Here is a 25,997-nt window from a genome sequence, read left to right on the forward strand (position 1 = left end):
GGAAAGAATCAGGAATGATTTTCAGATACTAGCTTCATTAGTTCATCTGAAAGACATTGACCACAAGGTACATAAAGTCAAATAAGACATGGATCCTTGCCATTTATGGGCTTCTCAGGTGGTTCAATGGTAAAGAATCCTCCTGCCAATGCAAGGAGATGCAGGAGATGTGGGTTCAATCCCTGGGTGAGGAAGATCCCCTGGAGAAAGAAATGGCAACCCACTCCAGTATTCTTGCCTGGAGAATCCCATGGACAGAGGAGCCTGGTAGGCTACAGGCCATAGTGTTGCAAAGAGTCAGACATAACTAAGCAACTGAGCATGCAATGCACCCGCCATTTACAGGATATTAGTGAAAACATATGGTCAAACCAACTATTATGATACTGTATAAAAGGTACCAGATATGATACAGACACACACAATAGCTCAGAACAGGGACAGGGACTTCTACATTAGTTGAAGAGGAGGGAACACTTCCTGGAGAGTGTGGACTCTCAGTTTTGATGAACAATCTGAGTTATCTTATGAAGGTCAAATTTGGGATATCGAGTGGAGTTATCAGATAGGAAATGCAACAAATCTAATACCCAAATCACACATGGCTTCAGTGGAAAGCCAAACCCACAAGTTGGATTCTGACTTCCAGGCACTGATCTTTTCATTTTATGCTGCTTGCTATTAATCACATGCTCAATATGTAGGGAAAGCCTAATGAAATAATTATTAGTAATTCAACATTACTAAATATTGCCAGGTACTGTTCTACATGCTAAGGATTTGAACAAATCTATACAGTCATTTCGGAGAAGGCAATGGCACCCCACTCCAGTACTCTTGCCTGGAAAATCCCATGGTCAGAGGAGCCTGGTAGGCTGCAGTCCATGGGGTCGCTGAGAGTCGGACACGACTGAGCAACTTTACTTTCAATTTTCACTCTCATGGATTGGAGAAGGAAATGGCAACCCACTCCAGTGTTCTTGCCTGGAGAATCCCAAGGACAGGGGAGCCTGGTGGGCTGCCGTCTATGGGGTCACACAGAGTCGGACACGACTGAAGCGACTTAGCAGCAGCAGCAGCAGCACAGTCATTTGGGAAAGTTTATTAATACATCCCAGTAAGGAATTAATCTGGCTTCCCAGGTGGTGCTAGTGGTAAAGAAACCTCCTCCCAATGCAGGAGACATAAGGGATGTGGGTTTGATCCCTGGGTTGGGAAGATCCTCTGGAGGAGGGCATGGCAACCCACTCCAGTATTCTTGCTGGAGAATCCAGCAAGAGAGTCCATGGAGAATCCCATGGACAGAGCAGCCTGGCGGGCTACAGTCCATAGGGTCACAGAGTCAGACATGACTGAAAGGACTGAGCACACACACAAGCAATTAATTACGGTAGAGTTGCATCATGATCCTCCAAAATTCAAATTCATCAGAACCAAACACATTATTTGGAAATAGAGTCTTTGCCAATATATTTAGTTAAGGATATCAACTCGAAATTACCTTGGATTAGAGTGGAACCTAAATTCAATGACTGGTGTTTTATAAGAGGAGAGGTCACAGAGAGACACAGAAAGAAGAAGGCCATGTAAAGACAGAGGCAGAAATTGGAGTTAGGTTGCCACAAGCTAAGGAACACCAGGAGCTACCAGACGCTGAAGGAAGCAAGAAAGAACTTGCCACTAGAGGCTTCAGAAAGAGCAGGGCCCTGCTGACACCTTGGGTTCAGATTTCTGGCCACAAGGACAATGAGAATAAATTTTTGTTTTAAGTCACCAAGTTTGTGGTAATTTGCTACAAAATAGGAAATGAACACAACCACATATTTTTCTGAATTAGTAATGCATTAACTAACTCAAAAATCAAGACTAGAAACTTCCCTAGTGGTCCATTGGGTAAGACTCTGTGCTCCTAATGCAGGGGGCCCAGGTTTGATCCCTGGTGCGGGAATTAGATCCCACAGGCCACAACCAAGACCAGGTACAGTCAAGTAAACAAATATTTTAAAAAATCAAGACCCAAATTGTATACAGTAAAAAGTCTCCATTCCACTCTTACCACCATTTGCCTAGACCCCTTCCCACCAAACATGTAACCTCTGAGTTTTCTGTATATTCTTCCAGAGTTCTGTAATGCATGTACATGAAAAAATTAAAACAAAACATGTTTCTCTACACAGACACATAGTTTTTTTCAAAAAAACCAAAAACTGGTTTGCCTATTCTTCACTTCCTGAGACCATGATTTGTTTCCCCAGTTAGGCTACAATTTCTTAAGAACACTATTTCCAATACAAGACTGTGGACTGTACATGCAGAGACACTAGACAAATGATAACCAAATTCTTCACTTGAGCACCTGGTCCTCACAGGCAGTTTCATTTCCTTCCCTCCCACTGCCCCTTGGACATGGACTCACCAAGGTCACCAATGGTCTCTGTAGCAACACAATTTAGTGGGCTCTTGTAAGTCCCTATGCTGCTGGACTTCTGGACGGCAAACACTAACTGCTCTTTGAAACATTTCCTTTGCAGGTCCTCCATAACATTACACCCTCCTGCTCTCCTCCCTCCTTAGCTATTCCTTCTCTACCCTCAGGGCTCTGCTAGATCCTCTTCCCAGTTTCTTCCTTTCCCCAAGATGATTATATTCACTTCTGTGGTTTCAGTTCCCTTTTTTTTTTTTGCCAACAACTCCCCATTCCACAGCCAAACAACATATCTATCTATCCACCCATCCACCTCAACATTGAATATCTCATAGATATTTCACATTCAACCAATATCTGCAAAGCATAAATTCTTTGTCTTTTTCTCCTCCCCAAAGCTTCTCCTCCCAATTATTCCCCACCTCAGTGAATATCCTTCCGGCTACAGTGGCTACCTAGGGCAGAAACCCAGAAGTCTGACCCTAACACTTCTCTCCCTCTCATTCCCCACTCTCTCACCAAGTTTGGTTGAGTCTCCCTACTTGGTGGCTTAGATGGTAAAGAATTTGCCTACAATACTGGAGACATGGGGTTCAAGTCCTGGGTCTAGAAGATCTCCTGGAGAAGGGAATGGCTACCCACGCCAATATTCTTGCCTGCAGGATTCCATGGACAGAGGAGCCCGACAGGCTACAGTTTTTGGGTCACAAAGAGTGGGACACTTTCATATTTTCAGTCTCACTTGCTAATTATCTCTCAAAATGGTCTCTCTCCATCACTAAGTTATGATGCTAGTCCAAACACTGTCATCTCTCCCAGGATTCCTCTGACAGTAATGGGTCTCTGCTTGCACCAAACTGATCACTCTAAAACACAAATCTGAGTCTGTCTCACCTCCTTGTAAAATCTTTTTATAGCTCCCCATTGCCTGTAAAAAGCACACCTTCCTAGGGTTTCCTTGGTGGTCTACTGGTTAAGACTCCATGCTTCCAATGTAAGGGACTTGGGTTCAATCCCTCACCTGGGAACTAAGGTCCTACATGCCTGTGGTGCCAAGGAGAAGATTAAAAGAAAAAAAAGAGCACACCTTCCTTAACCTGGTTTCAGGACACAAGACCTGCGCTTATCCTGCTCTTTCAGCTTCCTCCACCACTATACTAGGCTTTTCACCTCCCTCAATTTATGCTTCCACTTCAGGGCCAGAACACTTAAAACTAGTAACAAGGTGTCTGGACTTTCTAGTTGTGCTGTACTACCGTCATGACTCACTTTCCCCGTGTGTAAAATAGGGATAATAATGCCTACATCAAAGTTTGCTGTGTTAAATTTCTTAACATATGCAAAGCACTTCAGGAGTGCCCACCTGCCACTAAGTCCTATGTAAATAATAACTCTCATTTTCACACACGTGGTCAGTGTTGAGAGATGCAATGAAAATTTCTGTGGGGGAGGAGAAAGATACTAAATTACCGTAAGCAAATATGATAAAAAGATAATACAAAGTAAAAGTAGAAAACAAAAAGAACATAGAACCTCAGTGATCCTTATTCAAAACAAATCCCTAGAAGCTTAAGAATCCATCACAATGAGTGGGAAGGGGAGATGATCCTCCATACGGCAGGAGGCGCTGCAGCACTCCCCAGCTTGAGGGGCTAACCCAGGGATGCTAGGATGCGCTACGAAGGTCACGTGCCCCTCATTTACCGCCCCAGCGTTCACGCCTCGTCGCTCCACGTGAGTCGCATTCTCCGGGATTATTGGTCTACGTGAGGCACGTGGGCAGGGCAGACCGCGGTGGGGCGGGGCGGGGGCGGAGGGGTGGGGCCGGGGGCGGAGCTGGAGGGGGGTGGTTCGGCGCGGGGGCCGTTGGCTCCAGACAAATAAACATGGAGTCCATCTTCCACGAAAAAGTGAGTGTCCACGTTCGGTGGGGAGCTGTCCACGGCGCGGTGGCGGGCGTGGGGCGCGGAAACGCCGCCTCCCGGGGAGCTGGGTGGGGCCCGAGAGGCCCCCATCCAGATCTCGCCGGGCGGGAGGAGCTTCCCCGCGAGGGGAGCTTCACCGCTGTCCCCATTGCACCCCAAGGCCCGTGCCCGAGGATCCGGAGGAGACCCGGTCCCGGGATGTTCAGGAAGCCGGGAGGGGATAAGGGCCGGGCCGGGGGCGCCTCCGGGTACGAGAGAAGGGATGGCTTCTGCGCCTCCCCTCCACTTTCCGTGATATTTCTTCTGTCCCCCTCTCTCCGTCTCCCCACATCCTAGCTAGTCACCTCTTGGACATGTCCCTCTATCCTTCCCAACTCCACCCCAGTCTGCCAGTCCTAGTCCTTGGAAGAATTAACTTTTCCTTCTCTGGGCTTCTCAGTTCTATATTGGAATCTCCCATACCCTTAGATCCTTGTCCTGCACTGGGTCTGTAAGCCTCTTGAGGCAGGGACCTTGGCTCGTCCCATGGAGGGCGTGACACTTCAGCGAAGTGAAGTAGGGAACCCGGTGCGCCTCTGCACTGGGAAGTCGTCACAAGAGTTTCTGTTACGAGGTGTTTGGGTTTCGTTTCTTTCGGTAGTGGCATCTTGCCGGATCAGGAGGCCAGCTTTCTTGTTAGGTATTAAGGATGGGCAGGAATAATGTTGTTGTTGTCTGCCTAGCCCATTGTGCTTTGATTCTTCCATGACTATGCACTTGAAGATTAATGTTTGTGGCATGTGGATAAACTCGTCTTTTTTCGCATACAATTACCATTTCATTTGAGTGTGAATGAAACCTTCTTCAGGTCGGCTTAAACACATATCTTATTTCATAATAGTTTCATGTTTGGAATGAGTTGCTGCTGAGGCTGTTATTTAGTAGGAGCAAAGGGGTTTTGTTCTGTTAAATACTTATATATCCATTTTAAAATGCACACACAGAGCAATCAAAGCAATCAGAGACAAAGGAAGTGCAGTATAAATTCAAACAAATTGTTACAGAAAACATTTCAGAAAGTTTTTTTTTTATTTTTGGTGGATGAGGAAGAACTCAGTGTTTGGTTATCACTAATCTTTTCAGTTGGCTGACATATATGAATCCTGGACAAGAGAAATTTAGTTGCTTGGCTAAGGAGATTGGATGAAAAGAACATTGAGTGGACATATTTTTATGACTAATTTCAGAAGCTTTGGTGTAGGACCAGATGTTTCACATTGAAAACTTTACATTTTTCCACATCACTTTTTGAGGACCATGCAATGTATTTTTTTAAAAAAACAATATTCATTGGTACCTAGTTTAGGTAGATTGCAGTGGAGATAACCGCTTAATCATGGGATCAGAAGTTGGACACTAGCCTAATGAAAATTCACTTAACTTAGTACAAACTCTGCCTGGGTTTGAATCCCACTTCTGCTGTTTGTGGTGTCTGGTCACTGTATTAGGTCGCTCTTGAAGTGAAATGGCCTATCTTAATAGAGACTTTGTTGTTGTTATTTGAATTTTTTATTAAGGATAACACGTGTAGGGGCACCCAGATCATAAGAGTACAGCTCAGTGAATTCTCATGAAATGAACACGTGTGTAAATAATACTTACATCAAGTAATAGAACATTTACCTGCATCCTGTAAGCCCCCTCTGTCCTCTTCCAGGATACCAAGTCTCCCTCCACCCCTGCAAGGGTAACCTCTATCCTGATTTCTGACATCATCGATTAATCAGTTTTGTCTGTTTTGAGATTTTGTAAATGGAATCATACAGAGTATACTCTTTTGAGTCGGTCTTGTGTGTGCTGCGATTCATGGGGTCGCAAAGAGTCAAACAGGACTGAGCGACTGAACTGAACTGTGTTTAACAGTGATTGAGTTACCCATTTTGTTGCAGGTAGTTGTAGTTAATTAGTATTGTTATGTTATATAGTTAATTTTCTGTTATATAGTATGTTGTTATATAGTATTTCTTTGTGACTGTAACTGGATTTAGCCATTCTCCTGGGAGGAGCCTTTGAGTGGACTCACTGTTACATAATATGTTGTTATATAGTATTTCTTTGTGACTGTAACACAATTTAGCCATACTCCTGGGAGAAGCCTTTGAGTAGTTTCCAGTTTGGTGGCCAATATAATAGGGCTTCCTTGATGGCTCAGATGGTAAAGAATCTGTCTGCAATGCAGGTAGACCCAGGTTCAATCAGTGGGTCAGGAAGATCCCCTGGAGGAGGAAATGGCAACCCACTCCAGTATTCTTGCCTGGAGAATTCCACAGACCGAGGAGCCTGGGAGGCTATAATCCATGGGGTTACAAAGAATCTGGTGGCAACTGAGCAACTCATTGTTACATAGTATGTTATATAGTATTTCTTTGTGAATATCACACATTTTAGCCTTTGGACTGTGAGGAACATTTGGCTAGTTTCCAGTTTGGGGGCCAGTACAAATAATGCATCTATGAACATTGTTATACATATCTTTTGATGTACATCTGTATGCATTTCTGTTGCTTATGCTATGTACCTAGTGGTGGAATTACTAGATTATAGGGTTGGTATATGTTAAGCTGTAGTAGATACTCCAGATAGCTTTCCAAAGTGGTTATACTAAGTTACACTTTCGTCAGTAATATGGAACAGTTTTGATGTCTCTAATCCTCTCCAACATTTTAGTCATTCTGGAGTGTGTAGTAATAACATACTGTTAATGTTAATATGCATTCCTCTCATAGTTAAATGAAGGTGAGCCCCCTTTTGTGTTTTTTAATCCGTTGGCTATCCTCTTTTGAGTACTTGCTTGTCTTGCCCATTTTTCAATAGAGTATAAGTAGGACATCTGTTCAGTTCAGTTCAGTTCAGTTGCTCGGTCGTGTCCAACTCTTTGCAACCCCATGGACTGCAGCACGCCAGGCCTCCCTGTCCATCACCAACTCCTGGAGTTTAGTCATACTCATGTCCATAAGTCGGTGATGCCATCCAGCCATCTCATCCTCTGTCATCCCCTTCTCCCACCTTCAGTTTTTCCCAGCATCAGGGTCTTTCCCTCCAACTCACATATTATTCGGTGGGAGGTGCTTTCTGGTAGTAGAAATACAGTAGAAGGAAACAGGCGCAGACAAGTCCTCTCTCGCCATTGTAGCCATGAATTGAGGGGTAGGTAGTGCCTTCGTTAAGTTCAAGCTTTGTATTCAGCACCAAAATAAGAAGATAAACTTGTCTCAGCCCCCTAGCTCACACTCAGACTGTCTCAATGCTGCATTCCTGAATTTTGTCCCCAGAAAATTAAATCAGGAAAAAGATGTGTCTTGCATGGTGTTGGTCTTTGGGGTCAGATCTGTTGTGTGACATAGCTCAGAACAAATTGCAGGATGTCAGACAGGCTGGGTTAAAGAATAGACTTTTCTAGGGAAATGGATAACTTAGAGCATCAGGGTTATTAGCAGGAGAAGGTATTCTCCCAACTGTCATCATCCCTTGGCGTCCAGCCCAGTGCTGGGTGCACAGGTAGGGACCTCATCCACCCATGAGTCTCCCTTCTTATAGGGAAACAGGAGAGCAGCATCATTGAGGGGAGAAGGGTGATACTCAGGCTACTTAGTTGAAGGTAGCATGGGTTTAGGTTTGGGTGCCAGTAGCGGGAGAAAGCCAGTTGCCCAGTGCCGGAAGACCCTGGGGCTTGTAGAAGTTGTATTCTTCCCACCCCCGTAACAGGAAGCCAGCGATCCCATGGAGACTTGAGCTTGGATGCTGTCTTCTTGCTGCCTTGTCTAGAAGTGAGCTCCAAGCATGATTTTCTGGACAGTTTTGCTCATTGCACCACAGTGTGTGCCTTATCTTTCTTTAAGAGAACCTCATTTTTGTAGCTACAAGTCTCCATAAACGTGGAACAGAATTTGTCTTACTGTGTCAGTTCTTGAGATTCATCTGTTCATGGATTTGAAATTCCATGAACGAACCTTTAAATGTACTCATTAAATGGAGTACATAAACATCCCATGAATGAACATTTAAATCTTGTTGAAAGAACAAATGTCCTAGGGATTAAATGTTCTTTTCAGTGTTAGTAATTTACCATGGAATCTCCAAAAGTGAATTTATTTTAGCTACTGAAAATGAGGGAGGCTAAATGTTTATTGTCGGAGAAGGCGATGGCACCCCACTCCAGTACTCTTGCCTGGAAAATCCCATAGACGGAGGAACCTGGTGGGCTGCAGTCCATGGGGTTGAGAAGAGTCGGACATGACTGAGTGACTTCACTTTCACTTTTCACTTTCATGCATTGGAGAAGGAAATGGCAACCCACTCCAGTGTTCTTGCCTGGAGAATCCCAGGGACTGGTGGCTGCCATTTGTGGGGTTGCACAGAGTCGGACACGACTGAAGTGACTTAGCAGCAGCAGCAGCAAATGTTTATTGTAGAGTAATTTTTAGTAAAATATGAGATTTTATATAGATGATGTTTGTTTAATATAAATCATTAAGTTTTTGACCATATAACTGATCATATAATTATAGTTTCATTAGTGGTAGAATTATAAAATAAATGTTAGCAAATGAAAATGCCCATACCTGGGATATTCATGCTTTCTAAAGCTAAAAATGTTTGTGGTTTGGCTGTGTTAAGAAGTTAATGATTACATATCTCTTTGGAGAAGATACTGTACAAATCTGTTTTACAAATCACATTTGAATTTTTTCTTTTGGAAATATTAGCAAGAAGGCTCACTTTGTGCTCAACATTGCTTGAATAACCTACTGCAAGGAGAATACTTCAGCCCTGTGGAATTATCTTCAATTGCACATCAGCTAGATGAGGAAGAGAGGATGAGAATGGCAGAAGGAGGAGTTACTAGTGAAGACTATCGCACATTTTTGCAGGTACCGATTTTAAACTTACTAAATCACGCTTCTCAAAAAATGTGGGTACTGTTTAGAAAAGGATGAGCTGCTCTTCTAATGGGAATCTGACTTGTTAATTATAACTCAGCTCTCAGCTTTGTAGATGGGAATGCACAAGATGTTATTTTAAATACACACACTAATGACACTTTACCCTTCTCTCCCCACCCTCAATCTCCGCCCCAACCATCTCTCCAAATTCAACAGCAGCCTTCTGGAAATATGGATGACAGTGGCTTTTTCTCTATTCAAGTAAGTAGTCACAAGCATGTGCTAAGTGTTGTTTATATCCCAGGCACTAAACTCAGCGTATGCTTTTCACAGCCTTTCATAGTCACTGTATTGATGTGACCTTCAAAAGTTCTTCCAGTAGGTTGAGTGTAAGAGTATAAGATTATCCTTTAGAATACTAGTTTTCTATATAGATAAACATGAAAATTAGGACAGTAGATTCTTCATTTTAGAGAAAGCCTTTTTCAAAGAAGGTTGTTAATTTGAATCTGTGTGCTAATAACTGTAATTCCAGTAATTCACAGTATTTCAAAGGCTTCCCTCATGGATCAGCAGTAGAGAATCTTCCTGCCAATGAAGGAGACCTCGAAGGTTTGCTCTGGGTCAGGAATATCTCCTGGAGAAGGAAATGACAACCCACTCCAGTATTCTTGCCTGGGAAATCCCATGGACAGAGGGGAACCCTTTGCTAACTTTGCATTTAAATCAGCCTACCAGGCTTGGATTCCTTCATTACGGTCTGTGGCTTTCGTCTTTTCCCTTTTTGTGAACTTATCACTCCCCTTGAATTCTGTGGGTGAATATATATATGACACTCGTGAGATTGATTCTTTCATCTGTGGCTCTTTCATTCCATTCCTAACACCTGTGAGGTGGATCCAGAGTTCTTTAGAACCTCTCTTGGAGGACCTGCAGATATCTCTGTATGTGTTCCCTTGTTCAGTCCTCCTGGACTCCTCGGTCACCAGCATTTGCAGCCAGGGCTTTACTGTGGGTGGTTACAGGTGATGGCTGCTGCCGGGCCCAGAGCGGGGGCCTGAATGGGCTCAGCGCTGGCCATTTCCTGTTTCTGCAGTGCTGCTCTGGGCGCCAGTCCCCACTTGCCCACTGCAGATCGTTCACTTTTTGTCTATACTCATGCCTGGCTCACTTGCTGCTTTGTTGGGTACCTTGGAGGGTAGGTCGTAAATTTTCAAAATTTTTCCTTGTTTTTTCCTCACTTTGAAATAATGAGGTTTATCTTTTGGTTTCCTACAGATCACAAACCCACAATAAAAGAAGTTTACAACTGATGAAAACTTCAGTTTAAATCCTCAGAAATAACTCATTTTGATAGATGTAAAGTTATCATTATTCTGTATAGTAAGTTGACTGTCAGTTTTCTAAAGCAGGACTCATAGTAGCCAAATGACTGCAATGGACTTGTTTTAGGAGTAGCACTTACTGGATAGAATATACATCTAGATTTTGGAGGCAGTTCTATCTAGGAATTGTATGGTTCTCATACAATTCCAGAAACTTAGTGTAAAAGGTACTCTGTGTTGTTATTTATGGATATTTGATGCATATAGTGATATACCCACATGCACACACACACATACACACACACACATGCACTTTAAAACCCGTAGCCTACTGGGGAAATTTATCTATGAACTAAAACTGTTTCTATAACTAACGTGGCTTAACACTACTTATTTGGAATTTAAAAAAAAAAACAAATTTTTTTTAACAGGTTATAAGCAATGCCTTGAAAGTTTGGGGTTTAGAACTAATCCTGTTTAACAGTCCAGAGTACCAGAGGCTCAGGATTGATCCCATGTAAGATTATTTTACTTTTCCTATATTTGATTTTTAAATTTATACTTTCTTAGAGGGGAAAAATAAGTCTGGCCTGCTTTGGTTGTGATATTTCCCATTTTACGCCCTCAGGTTTTCCTGGTTTGCCTTTTGGGGCTGTCTATGAACATGTGTCCCCCAAGCCTCCCTGATCCCCCCATGTGTGGCAGTGCAGAGCTGATCCTTGAATGGGGTGTGGTGCTGTTGTTTGTGTATGGCATCACCGATCTCTACAGAGATTTATACTGTTTTGTAATTTTTTAAAAATCAGTGATTCTTAAAACTGTAAATATAATCCTAAGTCATTGTAGGTTTTGTATAGTATTTTCTAATTGACAAACTAAATGAATATGATTCTAATATTTCAACTTAATATTGCATATGTGCTTTTTCCTGTTTCTAGAAATGAAAGATCATTTATATGCAACTATAAAGAACACTGGTTTACAGTTAGAAAATTAGGAAAACAGGTAATGCTTCTCCTCCTTGCCTGTCTTTTTTCTCATTCTGTACCTCATTTGCAACTAAAGTGTAAGGGATTGGTGCCTTAAAGATGAAGAAACACACCAGTAATGTGTACTTGTGGCCTGGTTACAATCTAGATAGATAGGACATAAGTAAAATTCTATATTTAAGACAAAACAGCCATATTTAGACATAAGTAAGTTTTTATGTGAGAAAGATGTCCTGCCAGCTAAATTCTGTTTTTCGTGGGTTTGCATTAAGCATAGCAGTGTCACAAAGCCTGAAATAGTGTCCGGTATGAATAAAAATTTTCAGCCATGTTTGCTTTAGCTTAACAAGGTTATTCACATTCCAAATGCCATGTAATACATGTGTCTACATAAATCATTTCTATTAAAAAAAAATGGAATGTGTCTTGAGCATTGAGCAAGGCTTTTATAAGATCAAGAAAAGTACCAAAAGTGTTATTTTTAAAAATAATTACCGGTGATCTTGGTATCAGATCAGATCAGATCAGTCACTCAGTCGTGTCCGACTCTTTGCGACCCCATGAATCGCAGCACGCCAGACCTCCCTGTCCATCACCCAGTACCATTTTTGAGACAACTTTTAATGTCCTTTTTCTCAGAATTTTGATTCTTTGAAAGAGGGTTACTGAAAACAGATTAATGAAAAAGAATGAATTATTGGTACATGCAACAATGTGGATGAATCTCAAAGTAATTATGCTGAGTCAAAGAAACTAGACACAAAATACTATATTCCATAGAAAAGAAAAGAAGAAAGTGAAGTTGCTCAGTTGTATCTGACTCTTTGCAGCCTCATGGACTGTGTGGCCTGCCAGGCTCCTCCATCCATGAGATTCTCCAGGCAAGAATACTGGAGTGGGTTGCCATTTCCTTCTCCAGGGGATCTCCCAACACAGGGATCGAACCTGAGTCTCCCATACTGCAGGCAGACTCTTTAACATCTGAGCCACCAGGGGCTCACTATAGTGTTCCATTTATATAAAAGCATAGAAAATGTAAACTAATCTATAATGACAGTGATTGCCTGGATGATGGAGGCAAGGAGCAATGGATGAGGATTACAAGGGGCACAGGAGACTTGGCAGTGACAAAAATGTTCACTCTCTTGGTGGTGGTGATGGTTTCATGGGTATATACATATGTTAAAACTTCAAATTGTACATTTAATATATGTGCAGTTTACTACATTTCAAGTACACTTAAATACAGCTTTTTTTTTTTTTTTTTAACAAGCTAATATGAAACAGAAAAGGAAATCAGGAAAGAGTACATTGAGTTAAATCAATACAAGATAATTCTAAAATGAAAGCCCTACTATTTTAAGTTTGCTGCTTAGAAGCAGCTTCATCTTAAATGGTCCTTCCTGGGTGGCAAAGGGCTAGTAAGTAAGTGTGGTTTGGTGCAGGAGAGACACACCCAGGTAGGAATCAACTCTGGGAAAAACCAAGGCAGGACTCTCCCAGGTGTGTTTAACCTAGGGGTTTTATTTAAATATTAAAAAATGTGATCAGCTGTTCTTCACTTTCAAGATCTGAAGTCTTAAACTCTGAAATTCCTTTGTATTGATTTGCATGTAAACTTACATTATTATTTTGAGAAATTTTGTAAATTTTATTTCTTCAAAATTGAACTTCTGCATTTCACATTATCTTAGACAAACTCAGCTTCCCTGGTAGCTCAGATGGTAAAGAATCTACCTGCCATGCAAGAGACCTGGGTTCGATCCCTGGGTTGGGAACATCCCCTGGAGAAGGGAATGGTGTGCTGGAAATGCCAAATTCTGGCTTATCATCTTTGGTTCTAATTTATATTTTTGATTAAAATTGTATTTTTCACTATAGACTCTTGTCTTGAGGCCCCTGTATAAAGAAGAAGATGAGAAAAATATTATCATCTCTGGTAAAATCCACAAAAAGCATTTGGTGGTGATGCTGACAGTCACTTCTGAAACTGCTGTGTCTTGTGGGTTAAATGAGGATCCGCGTGAAACAGTGAACAAATGATGTCAGTTCCGTGCAGTAGTGGTCTAGTGGTCTCTTAAAAATGAGTTGGTGATTAAAACTTCTCTTCCTGGAATGTCTAGCTTTCTCACAATTAAAATATTTTAACCAAAATTATCGGCAGTGGGAAAACTTGGTAGTTGTCATTTTTCTTCCACATCAGTATAATGTGATTAGGGTTTTGTTGGGCTGTTCCTTTGGAAAAGATTTAATTATGGCTACAATAAGGATACTTCAAAATACTATCTGTTTCTTTTCTTTTTTGAAGGGGGGATTTAAAGTTTATGGCTTAAAGCAAACTTTTAAAACATTTAATAGTGATAAAATTGCAACATTTTATTTCAGTTTTTAAAAATTGTATGATTTAATTACTTTTTAAAAATCTTAATTTGACATGTTTTCAGTTACTAAGTTTAGATGGAGTATATCAATTCATAGCATGCTAAACTTATTACTTACAATGTGCACTAACTTAAATATTGACAATTTGTTTTCCAGTGGTTCAACTTGAATTCTCTTTTGACGGGTCCAGAATTAATATCAGACACATACCTTGCACTTTTCTTGGCTCAGTTACAACAGGAAGGTAAGTAAAGACTGAACATCTTTTGAAGTAGCTAAATGACACTGTCTCACTAGAAGTGAGTATAGCATCTGTGTAGCAACTGTCTCAATAGCAGTGTGTGTGGCTAAATCAAACCTTCTCTTTAGAAGTAAGTGTAACAATAATGCTTTTGTGGCAGAGGCAGGGAAATAAGCTTTGTTTTACATGGTGAGCTTTAGGCTGTGATTTGAATCATCCTGCTCTTTTGGCATTCTTGCTGACACCTGGCCCTCCTCTGATAAGGCTGATTCCTTTGCAGACCTTCTATGTTCTAGCTTTTTTGTCTTCTAGACGCCACATACCACAGAGCCAAGGGGGGGCTTAGGTATTCTTCTTGTTCATCCTTACCCTTTCTAGGTCACTCTTCTTTCCTAAAAACTGCAGCTCCTTTGAAATACATATCACTAGAGTAAAGTCTACCCCTCGCTCTTTTGCAGTGTTTTGAAGTCTGATCTTCCTCCTTTTCCATTGAAGATTTAGGATCTGACTCAGTATCATGGCTCTGTTTCAACTCTTTTCATCATTCTTGGTGATTTCTACATAAAAAATCAGTCCAATCCAATCTCTTGCTTCTTACTTTCAAAGATCATTTTTTTTTTCACTCTTACTTGCCTTTACTAATAACTGTACCACCTTCAAATTCTAATTATAAGCATCCTATTCTTAGACTTTTGTCTCCTATCTTTATACCATATTCTCTCTGTTTTTCTCCTTTGTAACAATTCTTTGAACCCTATTACAAGCCTAAACATTCCTCTTAGGTCCTTACTTGTTTACACCTATTTTCTGTAATCATCATTATAATTCATTATCATTCAGTGATTATCGCTATAACACACTGTTGTGCTTCTCAGCTCCTTTCTCTTTCTCCCTCCATCATACTTTTATGACAAAAATCCAAACCCTGGTTAAACTCCAATCTTGGGCTTGTCTAGTCCTCCTCCATCAGAACAGTTGAGCATGGTTAAAGATGCAGCATAAAATATGATCAATTTTGCTTTAAATTTAGGATCACAAATTTCAAATGAGCCTTCAGTGCTACTTGATATCCCTACACCATCCCCTCCTCTTTCCTGACTTGTAGCTTATGGCTGTCCTTTATATTCTACTATGAAAACAAGAGCAATTAAAAGAGAACATCCTTGTTCTTCTATCAGCAGATCATCACCCTGATTCTCTCTCTTCCTGTGCTTTCAGCCTATGAGAGTAGATGAGCTGTTTCCTGCTCTTAACCAAGTCCAGTGTCGCCACTCTGGGGCTAGATCTCAGCTCCGCCCACGTACTCAGGATCTTTGTTTCTGCTTTTGTTGCTCTACTCTCCTATGTGGGTTCCCTCTTTTATCTTATTATTCCTACTGTAGAGAAATAAGCTCTTTCTCTCCATTGATTAAAAAGAAAAAACTTCTTTTAATGCCAGGAAACTCCAGCCGTCTCCCATTTTTACTTTCTCCTTAGAATCATCTCTAGTGTATTGTCTCCTGTGCATGAACTCGTTGCAGTAACACTTTGATAACCAACATGTCACTGAAAACCCTCTTCTCAGTGTCTCCGGTGACCTCCACTTTGCCAATGCCAGTATTCAGTTCTCAGTCTTCCTTGACATCATCTTTTTTGAGAGTATAGTTTAGTATACCCTCCTTTAAAGAGAATGAAACAAAATTTTCTTATCAAAAGTTTCAAACAGGTATAAAAGTATAGAAAACAAATGTGATGGACCCGCATGTACCCTTCGCCCAACCTCAACAAATATCTCATGGCCAGTCTTGTTTTACCTATACCCTACCCACTTCTCTTTCCAGTTTATTCTAAGAAAATACTCATCATCTTATCATCATCTTTGTAGATTTTTTAAATTAAAATCTTTAAAAGCAAAGACTCTTTAAAAATATACGTATAACCACAATACTCTAATGACATATAAACATTTAATTACAATTCTTTAATAGCACCAACTAGCCAACTCAAATCTCTCATTGCCTGTTTTTTTTTTTTTTTTTTTTTTTTTTTAAGAGCAGTGATAGCTTAGGTGAACAGTATTTCCTGTTCGTTATCTCCAAAGAAGATAATTTAGCATCAGGACCACAGATGAGGCTTTAGGCACTCAGAGCTTCCTGTGGTAAAAGTTTTATGACCGTGGAAAAGGGATAGGGAAAGCTTCTGGCACAGACAGCAGAAGAGGGCAGAGAGTGCCCCATTGTTAGTCTTTAGTCAGTTCAGTTGCTCAGTGGTGTCTGACTCTTTGCAACCCCATGGCCTGCGGCACACCAGGCTTCCCTGTCCATCACCAACTCTCGGAGTTTGCTCAAACTCATGTCCATCGAGTCAGTGATGCCATCCAACTATCTCATACTCTGTTGTCCCCTTCTCCTCCCGCCTTCAATCTTTCCCAGCATCAAGGGTCTTTTCCAGTGAGTCAGTTATTCACGTCAGGTGGCCAAAGTATTGGAGTTTCAGCTTCAGCATCAGTCCTTTCAATGAATATTCAGGACTGATTTCCTTTAGGACTGACTGGTTGGATCTCTTTGCAGTCCAAGGGACTCGCAAGAGTCTTCTCCAACACCACCATAGTTCAAAAGCATCAATTCTTTGGCACTCAGCTTTCTTTATAGTCCAACTCTCACATCCATTCATGACTACTGGAAACACCATAGCTTTGACTAGATGGACCTTTGTTGGCAAAGTAATGTCTCTGCCTTTTAATATGCTGTCTAGGTTGGTCATAGCTTTTCTTCCAAGGAGCAGGCATCTTTTAATTTCATGGCTACAGTCACCGTCTGCAGTGATTTTGGAGCCAAAAAAAATAAAGACCGTCACTGTTTCCACTATTTCTCCAATTGCCATGAAGTAATGGGACTGGATGCCATGATCTTGGTTTTTTGGATGCTGTTTTAAGTCAGCTTTTTCATTCTTCTCTTTCACTTTCATCAAGAGGCTCTGTAGTTCCTCTTCACTTTCTGCCATAAGAGTGGTGTCATCTGCATATCTGAGGTTATTGATATTTCTCCCAGGAATCTTGATTCCAGCTTGTGCTTCATCCAGCCCAGCTTTTCACATGATGTACTCTGCATATAAGTTAAATAAGCAGGGTGGCAATATACAGCCTTGATGTACTCCTTTCCCAATTTGGAACCAGTCTGTTGTTCCATGTCCAGTTCTAACCTTTGCTTCTTACTTGCATACAGATTTCTCAGGAATCTGAGAAACCGTGCATACAGGTCAGGTGGTCTGGTATTCCCATCTCTTTAAGAATTGTCCACAGTTTGTTGTGATCCACACAGTCAAAAGCTTTGGCATAGTCAATAAAGCAGAAGTAGATGTTTTTCTGGAGCTCTCTTGCTTTTTCGATGATCCAATGGATGTTGGCAATTTGATCTCTGGTTCCTCTGCCTTTTCTAAAACCAGCTTGAGCATCTGGAAGTTCACAGTTCACATACTGTTGAAACCTGGCTTGGAGAATTTTGAGCATTACTTTGCTAGCGTGTGAAATGAGTGCAAATGAGACTAAAGAAAGTTAGTCTTAGGCAAAATAGATTGTTGTCATAACAACTCAGAGTTTAAGAGGGAAAAATAAGTCTTATGTGACTAAGACAAAGGAATATAGGAAAAAATGTTTGTCCCTTTCACCTCCTTGAGCGCCTCAGACCCCTTTCTCCTCCTTGGGAGGAGACTCCTTGTCATCCTACCTAAGAATTAAATTTCTCAGTAGTCTTTTAAAATGTATTCATTTATTTGCTTTTGGATGTGCTGGGCTCACTGCTACTTACAGGCTTTCGCTTTGTGGTGAGCGGGGGCTGCTCTCTAGTTACATTGCGCACCGTTCTCATTGCGGTGGCTTCCCTTGTTGCAGAGCACAGGCCCTAGGGCATGTGGGCACAGGAGTTGTGGCACATGGGCTCAGTTGCCCCATGGCATGCAGAATCTTCCTGGACCAGAGAGTGAACCTATGTCGCCTGCATTGGCAGGTGAATTCTTTAGCCCTGGGCCACCAGGGAAGTCCTCTAATCTCCTTTTTGATTCTTCTTCTTTTTTTTAATATAGTTAAACCAGGTTGAAATAAGGGTCTTTGATTGCATTGGATTGCTATGTCTCTAAAACCTATCTATTGGTTTCTTCTCTTTATTTTTTAACTTATTCTTTTGAAGAAAATGGGTCATTTGTTCTGTTTCTCACATTCTGGATTTTGCTTGTTGCATCCTTTTTTTTTCCTCTGAGCCCTTGATGAGCAATAGACTGGTCCTTAGATCTAGAGACTTGATCAGATGTAAGTTGATTTTGGGAGGATAGACGACTTCATGGATGGTGTGGCACTTATGTCCAGTTGTCTCTCTTTTTGTGATTTGAGTAGCTTCTAATAATAAATGCCTAGTCTGTTATTTCATTAATTAGATTTCCATCATTTCTTCATTTATTAGCTGGAGGACTTCTATACAAATAGACTTTCCTTCATCAACTGTTTGGTTATCTTGAAGTATATAGTTCATATAGAAAAAGCAGGATAAATATTTCTTGCCTTTTATCAGTTTTAAATATTTGGTCGTAGTATCTTGTCTCCAGAGGTAACCAGTTGGTTTGTTTCTGTAGTGTCATTGTAAACTAATCTATTAAAATCATAGTTCAGGGCTTCCCTGGTGGCTCAGTCATAAAGAATCTACCTGTCAGTGCAGGAGACACGGGTTCCATCCCTGGTCCGGGAAGGTCCCACATGCCATGGGATAGCTAAGCCTGTGTACCACAACTATAGAGTCTATGGTCTAGACTTGGAACCGCAACTACTGAGCCCATGAGCTGCAGCTACTTTACAGCCCATGCTCTAGAGCTGGTTCTCCAGAACAAAAGAAGCCACTGCAATGAGAAGTGTGCACACCACAACTAGAGAGTAGCCTCCCCGCCCCCAAACTAGAGAAAAGGCCAAGCAGCGATGAAGACCCAGCACAGCCGAAATAAAATAAACCATAGTTCATATGTTTTAGTCTCTTGTAATTACTATTGATACCCAATATTGTCACATCTTGGATGAGTGGGAACCTTTTGAACTTGACTCTCAAGCTTTTGAAATGACCACTCTAGCCTTTTGAAGCCCTTTTTAGGTCATTTATAAGAATTTTCAGTCTTGTGTGTTTCCTTCCCCTTCAGTAATGGTGATTCGAGACCACAGCCTGTGCACTGGTGTGGTTATCGCTACTAGGTTGGTTGTCATGTAAGTCTCTCCAGTTTACATGTAGAATCATTATGTTGTAACGTCTTTGATTTTATATATTCTATCTGTTTTCTTTTATGCCTAAAACCTTTATTCCTAACTATATTTTCCCTTTTTGAAATACTGTCAGTACTACTCTTCCAAACCACTGTGCTCTAGTTTGCTTCATATCATATTGGCTGCTTCTTTCAGATGCCTTTTATGGATCCTACTCTTAAATCTCTAACTAATGAAGTGACCCAGAGTCAGTCTTGGACAACTTCTTGACTGTGTGCTGCCCCATTATTTTAAATATCATCTCTAAATAAAGTCCATCCTCCAGTCATTCCTTAGACTTCTATCTTTTGCTGAGACATCTACCCTGAACACCAAACCCCTAACTTTCGCATCTCCACTCAGAAGTCCAGAAAGCATTTCAATCTGAATATGTTTACAAAAGACTCATTTTTTTTTTCTCCCCATACTTGCTGTCCTCAGACTTTCCATTTTCGTAAGCCCCACTCTTCTTGCACGTTGGTTCCTGTATGTTACATTGAGAGGCAGCCTAGAGTGCTCTTTTTAAAGCATAATGCACACTGTGGCATACTTTCACTCTTCAGCCCTTCAGTGGCTTCCTAGCACACTTAGAATGGAATCTCATCTTGCATAAAACCCAAGATCCTCGCAATGACACCTCTGTAAAGCAGTTTCTGCCCTTCATGATGCTCTTCATGGAATAGCATGGGGAGCTAGCATCGTGTATCCACAACCTAGGAAACAGTTTTACTGGCATAAAGCCTGTTCAACCATCTGAATTCTGAGTATACTTGTCCTTGTGAAAAAGAGTGTTACATGTATTATGATTTACTCTTGAGTTTTTCCATTAATAGGGCTTTTAATCTTTTTTTAATTTCATTTTCTATTAATGCTCATGAAGAATATCTATAATAAGCACCAAAGTTGAAGAAAATTTATGATAGAAAAACAAAAATTGACCAAAATGACTTAGGTATAGCCCACCCTTATTCGGCTGTTGTATGGAGTATCCAGCTGGGAAAACCTTGGCTTTCCAGAATTGTATTAATTAAAAAATTACATGAACCACATCTTCAGCACCTTGACTAGAATTTAGGGTATTGGCTTTCCAGGTCCTGTTTTCAGTTAGGAAGGGTGTGTGTCAGGGTCAGCTATTTCCACAGATGACTCATTTTACCCGTATTGCAGATTTTTACACACATCCTCTGATTGTGTCCTCAAACAGCAGAAGGTACAGCAAAATCTGTTTAACAGTTGAAGAAATCAAGACATAGAGGGGTAAAGTGATCAACAGAGGCATTTAGGAAACAGAAGAGCCAGGGCACTAAAACCCGGGCTGTCTGAGTGCACACTCCTTGCTCTTTCTCAGTCCTTTCCTTGCCTTTCTGTTGTCACTTAGGGAGTAAGCTACTTGGTCAAGCACTGTTTTAGTATGTTTTAAGTATATTTCCATGAAAAGTGAAAGTAAAGTTGCTCAGTTGTGTCCGACTCTTTGCGACCCCCATGGACTATACAGTCTATGGAATTCTCCAGGCCAGAATACTGGACTGGGTAGTCGTTCCCTTCTCGAGAGGATCTTCCCAATCCAGGGATTGAACCCAGGTTTCCCACATTGCAGGCAGATTCTTTACCAGCTGAGCCACCAGGGAAGCCTCATACTTAATTATTTCCCCAGTCAGATTCTGCACAAATTATTAAGCATAAATTAGGTATGTTTCCATGTTCTTACTTAATTAGAGCCCTTTTCAGATTCAAATACTTCTCATAGTCACTCTGTGAGATGGATATTCCCATTTTACAGGTGAAGAGGCTTAGAGGGACTTCCTAGTTGTCCAGTGGTTAAGAATTTGCCTTGCAATGAAGGGGACATGGGTTTGATTCCTGGTTGGGAAACTATTAATAAGATCCCACATGCCACCGAGCAGCTAAGCCCACATGCCACAACGGAAGATCCAACTAAGACCAATTGAAGAAATTTATATATATGGCAGTGAGGCGTAAAGACCTTAAGTAATTTGTCCTGGACCACCCCACTGGTAAGTGTAAGAATCATGATTTGGACCCAGGTCTTCCTCACTCCTTGGTTTGTGGTCTTCCTGCTGTTTTGCTGCCTCTCTATCTGCTATCATTTTCAATCAATTTTGAATCACTTGCTAGCTGTTGTAGATAATTTTTGCCTTTTTTTTTAGGTTACTCTATATTTGTTGTTAAGGGTGATCTGCCAGATTGTGAAGCTGACCAACTTCTACAGATGATCAGGGTCCAACAGATGCATCGACCAAAACTTATTGGGGAAGAATTAGCACAACTTAAAGAACAGAGGTAAAGCTGAGCCTGCAGTGTGGGGTATATGATAGTATTTCATTACAAGAATTACATTTACATGCTTACATTGAAGATATGGTCCTTTTATTGTTGGTGGGGTTTTTTTAGACCTTTCTGTTTAAGTGTAGCTTATTGGTTTAACCTTGGATCAACTCTCTGAATTATTTAAGTATACTTACCAACACAAATTCATATCACAATAGGACCTTTGTATTATTAGACATTATCTGTAAAAAAAAAAAAGTGTAAGTTTTCAACTTACATAAACATCTTTGGTTTATAAATGTCTCTATGTTATAGCTAAAATAGAAGAATGGTCTGTAGTTATTACTTGTGCTTTTATTCTTTAGAGTCCAGAAAACAGATCTAGAACGCGTCTTAGAATTAAATGATGGGACAGGAATGTTAGATGAGGATGAGGAGGAATTGCAGAGGGCTCTGGCACTAAGTCGCCAAGAAATTGACATGGAAGATGAAGAAGCCGATCTCCGCAGGGCCATTCAGCTCAGTATGCAAGGTATGGACATTCCAACACTTACTTTATTTGTTGTTGAAGCAATTGATTTAGATCATTTTTAGTTCTTCTGGAAATTAATATACTATTGGTAGAAGTTCTTTGACAGTCACTGCAGAAGCAGTAGCTATGTATAATCAGTTATTTTTTAGATGTTATTTAATACAAATAACTTTTGGATATTATTTAATACATATAACTTTTTATGACTTGTGTTATATTAGGACTAGTTATATTTTTATTTCTGGTCATTCAGTTTGGTTATAATACTGTGCAAACACAGTACTAAACGGAGCTAATCATTGTGAGGTCAGTGGACCCTTGCTCAGACCAGCTATTTAAATGCATTCTAGTGGGTATGAAGAAAGGTCTGGACAGAGACTATAAATTGATTTTACAAAACTCTAAAACTTAATGGCTGTGGAACTTTTAGCTTAAGCTCACTTTGGTGGGCTTACTCTTTTAGCCCACCACACCTCTTCCCCCACCCACTCCCACCCCAGGGAATCCAAGTGGAGGGAAAGTCTGGGACGTTGCTCAAAGGGGCTTACTTAAAAAGTGTGACGGGTTTTCTTTTTTGGGGCGGTTGTTTTGTTTTTGTCTAATGTGAATTTGCCTTCTACTTTCTAATGAAATTACTCATCAATTGAATTCCTTAAGTATCTAAATACAATTGAGTTTCTGTTAATATGAAGTTATCCTTTTAATGCTGTATTTTATCCTGAACTGCTCATGCCTCCTGGCCACGTCTGAGTACCCTGGATGGTGCCCAGCCCCATTTTGGATTAGCAGAGTCCTGCTAGGTTAGCCTAGTGGTGGACAGGCACAGCCTTATTAGTTCTAGATGTTTTTGTGTACTTTATTCTTCTTCCCATGTTATTTCACAATTTGTGCAGAATCTGATTGGAGCAATAATTTAGTAAGAACATGGAAACATACCTAAGTTATGTCAGTACCCAGATGTTTGAAGATAGAGGAATATACAGAGTGGGTTTATTTTACAATCATCCACTTTAAGTTACTTCTAGGAATTCTGTGCCTTTGAAAATGTAGATTGATTTCTGGGACTTCCCTGGTGGTACATTGGTTAAGAATCCTCCTTGCAAAGCAGGGGACATGGGTTCGATCCTTGGTCAAGGAACTGAAATCCCACATGTCTCAGAGCAACTAAGCCCGCAAGCGCTACAACTAGAGGGTCTGTGTGCCTCAAGCAAAGATCCCCCAGGGTGCAAGGACGATCCCACGTGCCGTAGCTGACTCAATGCAGCCAAATAAATAAATTAATTTATTTTTAAAAAGTGTAGATTCATTTCTAATAAGTAAAGAGCAAGCGAGTGTGGTGCGAGTTATTTCTCCTACCAGATGGTCATTGAACACGTCATGTCCACTGTGTCACAAATGGTAGTGGGTTTGGTCGCAGTGGACACAGGTTCGACTGAACTACCTTATTCTGATTTTCCCTGAACCTTTCAGAGCCTTTCTTACATTTACAGAATGGTGCAGAGTAGTTTTGAGAAGAAAACTTTTTGAAAACTCCTTCAAAAAAGCTTTGAAAGCTCCTAAGTATAAACACATCATGACTTGGTAAATAAAACTGCTTTTTGTTGTGTTTTATTCGGTTTTCAGGTACTTCCAGAAATAGATGTCAAGATATCCCACAGACATCGGGTTCACATCCTACTTCAGAAGAGCTACGGAAGAGAAGAGAAGCCTACTTTGAAAAGTAAAGTACTTGGTACCATATTAAAACTGCATATTTTATATTTACTTTGGCTGTTTTGTCTATTTGTAGACATATAGCTTTGACCTAACCATTTATTTAGAATTCTCTCCTTTTTTAAAAGACTGGCAGGTACTAACCTTGCCCCTATGAACATTTGAATGTAGTTTTAAAAAATTTATAGCTAGTTAACTGAAATCAAATATAGTTTTAGGAGAAAACTTTGCCTCAGTACTAATTAAATTTTCATGAAATAGGGTGAAGGAAGCCTTGTAAAATTTCAGTCATCAAAAGAAAAATGGAATTGGATCAAGGCAAGAACAAAGCCCTGTGGTCCTTTGAATATACTTCTTGGTTACCTGACTAACCCCACAAAGTTCTGTCAATTACTAGGAAAAACACCATTTATCATAAGAGAACACACTCTCAAATAGAGCTGGTGCTTAACCGCTCTGCTCGTTACCGCACCCGGGGAGGAGGGAGGCTACCACAGGCCTGTCAGCACTGGGGGCATGAGAGTAACCGTAAATCTCAACCATCAGCTTCTAGGACCTAACTTTGTGCTCAGCTGTATAAGTGCTCTCAAAATAGAAATTTCATCCATATCGTTATCCTTGCCAGTAACCATCATTCACAGGTCTTCATCCCCTTTTCTCTTTTTTAAAGATAAAACTCCATCTTACCATCACAAGATCTCTAATAGATATTCAGATCCTCTGATCCCAGCTCAGAGAACTAAGGCAGTGGCTGAGTCTGGCCTGTTATTTACTATATTTTATCAATTCTAAGATGCACATATTTTCACTTTTCAACATCTCTGCAATTTGGAAGACTCTTATACATCATAATTGGTAGTACTTCAGCTATATCTAAAATGTTGGCGCATTTTACATTGGATGGTGTAATGAAGATAATATTTACCTTGTTTTCTGTTTTTTTTTAAGTCACAACTCAGAAGTATATGAAGGAAAGTTCTGATCAACTGACATCCTTTTAATGTGAGATATTTCTAGTCTTTATTCAGTGGTAGATTAATGGATTTAATTCTGTATAAAAATCTCAAAATAGTACTTATTAGTGCTTGTCACTCCCTTTACAATTTTAAAATTAACTTTTTTATTTTTTAAATATGATAAACTTCAAATTTATGTGCAAGTAGAGAAACTAGCATAAAGAACCCTGATACATCTGTTGCCCACATATAACAAATATCAGCACATTGGCCATTTTGGTTTTTATGCCCCTGTCTCCCATCCTATTTACTCTTGTTCCCATCCCCACCCCCACCCCCGGCAGGGTGGGGATATTTTGTAATAAATCTAAATCATAATATTTCATCTGTATTGATTTTCATGTCTGTCTCTAAAATACATGGTTTTTTCTTAATATCACCAAATGCTTTTGTCACACAATAATAGAATAAAGATCAGATGATAATTATTAATTGTAGTTCTGTAATATCATCAACTAACTAGTCAGTGCTAAAAACAGCTTTCAGTGTTTAACTAGATAAAAAATAATATTTTGGAAAATTTATCTTATGATAAATTTATCGTAAGATATCTAAATCTAAAAAAACACAATCCTACCATTAATAACTAATGATATTGTTTTGACAGTCACACTTCTACTCACACAAATGCACGTATATTGTATATCACATGTTCCCATGATTGTGAATATTTTTTGCAAGAGGCTATGTTGTAGTTCATAAAATGTATGTATCACAATTTATGAACCTATTGATTTTTGCTATTATAATTAATAATGCAGTGAGCAATCCTTGTATTAACTTTATGCCTCACATCTCTCATCATTTCTTCTACTTATCCTGAAAATTTCAGATTACTAAGTTAAAGCGCAGGAACATTTTTAAAGCCTTGGTAAAGATTTCTAAACTGCTCTCCAAAACAGTTTCCAAGTGATACCTCTACCATGCTTCTTTGAGACTTTAGTTTTTTCCAGAATAAACATAGACATACTTTATAGAGAAACT

General features: G+C 40.2%; 1 protein-coding gene across 5 annotated transcripts in view; it reads left to right on the forward strand.

Moving 5' to 3' along the window:
• Positions 1 to 4,081: 4,081 nt before the first annotated feature.
• The window catches only part of ATXN3 (ataxin 3), a 37,518-nt gene continuing 15,602 nt past the window's right edge, over positions 4,082 to 25,997 (forward strand). The window contains exons 1-10 of one of the 5 annotated variants that reach the window (XR_006547165.2): positions 4,082 to 4,159; positions 9,096 to 9,260; positions 9,489 to 9,533; positions 11,029 to 11,114; positions 11,536 to 11,602; positions 14,125 to 14,212; positions 21,632 to 21,764; positions 22,118 to 22,284; positions 23,908 to 24,004; positions 24,946 to 24,999. Coding sequence is in view for 3 of the 5 variants with exons in the window: in XM_025271791.3 (XP_025127576.1) it covers positions 4,097 to 4,159; positions 9,096 to 9,260; positions 9,489 to 9,533; positions 11,029 to 11,114; positions 11,536 to 11,602; positions 14,125 to 14,212; positions 21,632 to 21,764; positions 22,118 to 22,284; positions 23,908 to 24,004 (911 nt within the window). In the remaining 2 variants the exon portion in view is untranslated. Of the gene's footprint in view, positions 4,160 to 4,214; positions 4,336 to 4,358; positions 4,599 to 9,095; positions 9,261 to 9,488; positions 9,534 to 11,028; positions 11,115 to 11,535; positions 11,603 to 14,124; positions 14,213 to 21,631; positions 21,765 to 22,117; positions 22,285 to 23,907; positions 24,005 to 24,945; positions 25,000 to 25,997 lie in introns of those variants that run through there. The other 4 variants (XR_006547166.2, XM_025271791.3, XM_006071232.4 and 1 more) reach the window with 4 other exon arrangements.

Source organism: Bubalus bubalis, chromosome 20, assembly GCF_019923935.1.
Source record: "Bubalus bubalis isolate 160015118507 breed Murrah chromosome 20, NDDB_SH_1, whole genome shotgun sequence".
Classification (NCBI taxonomy): domain Eukaryota; kingdom Metazoa; phylum Chordata; class Mammalia; order Artiodactyla; family Bovidae; genus Bubalus; species Bubalus bubalis.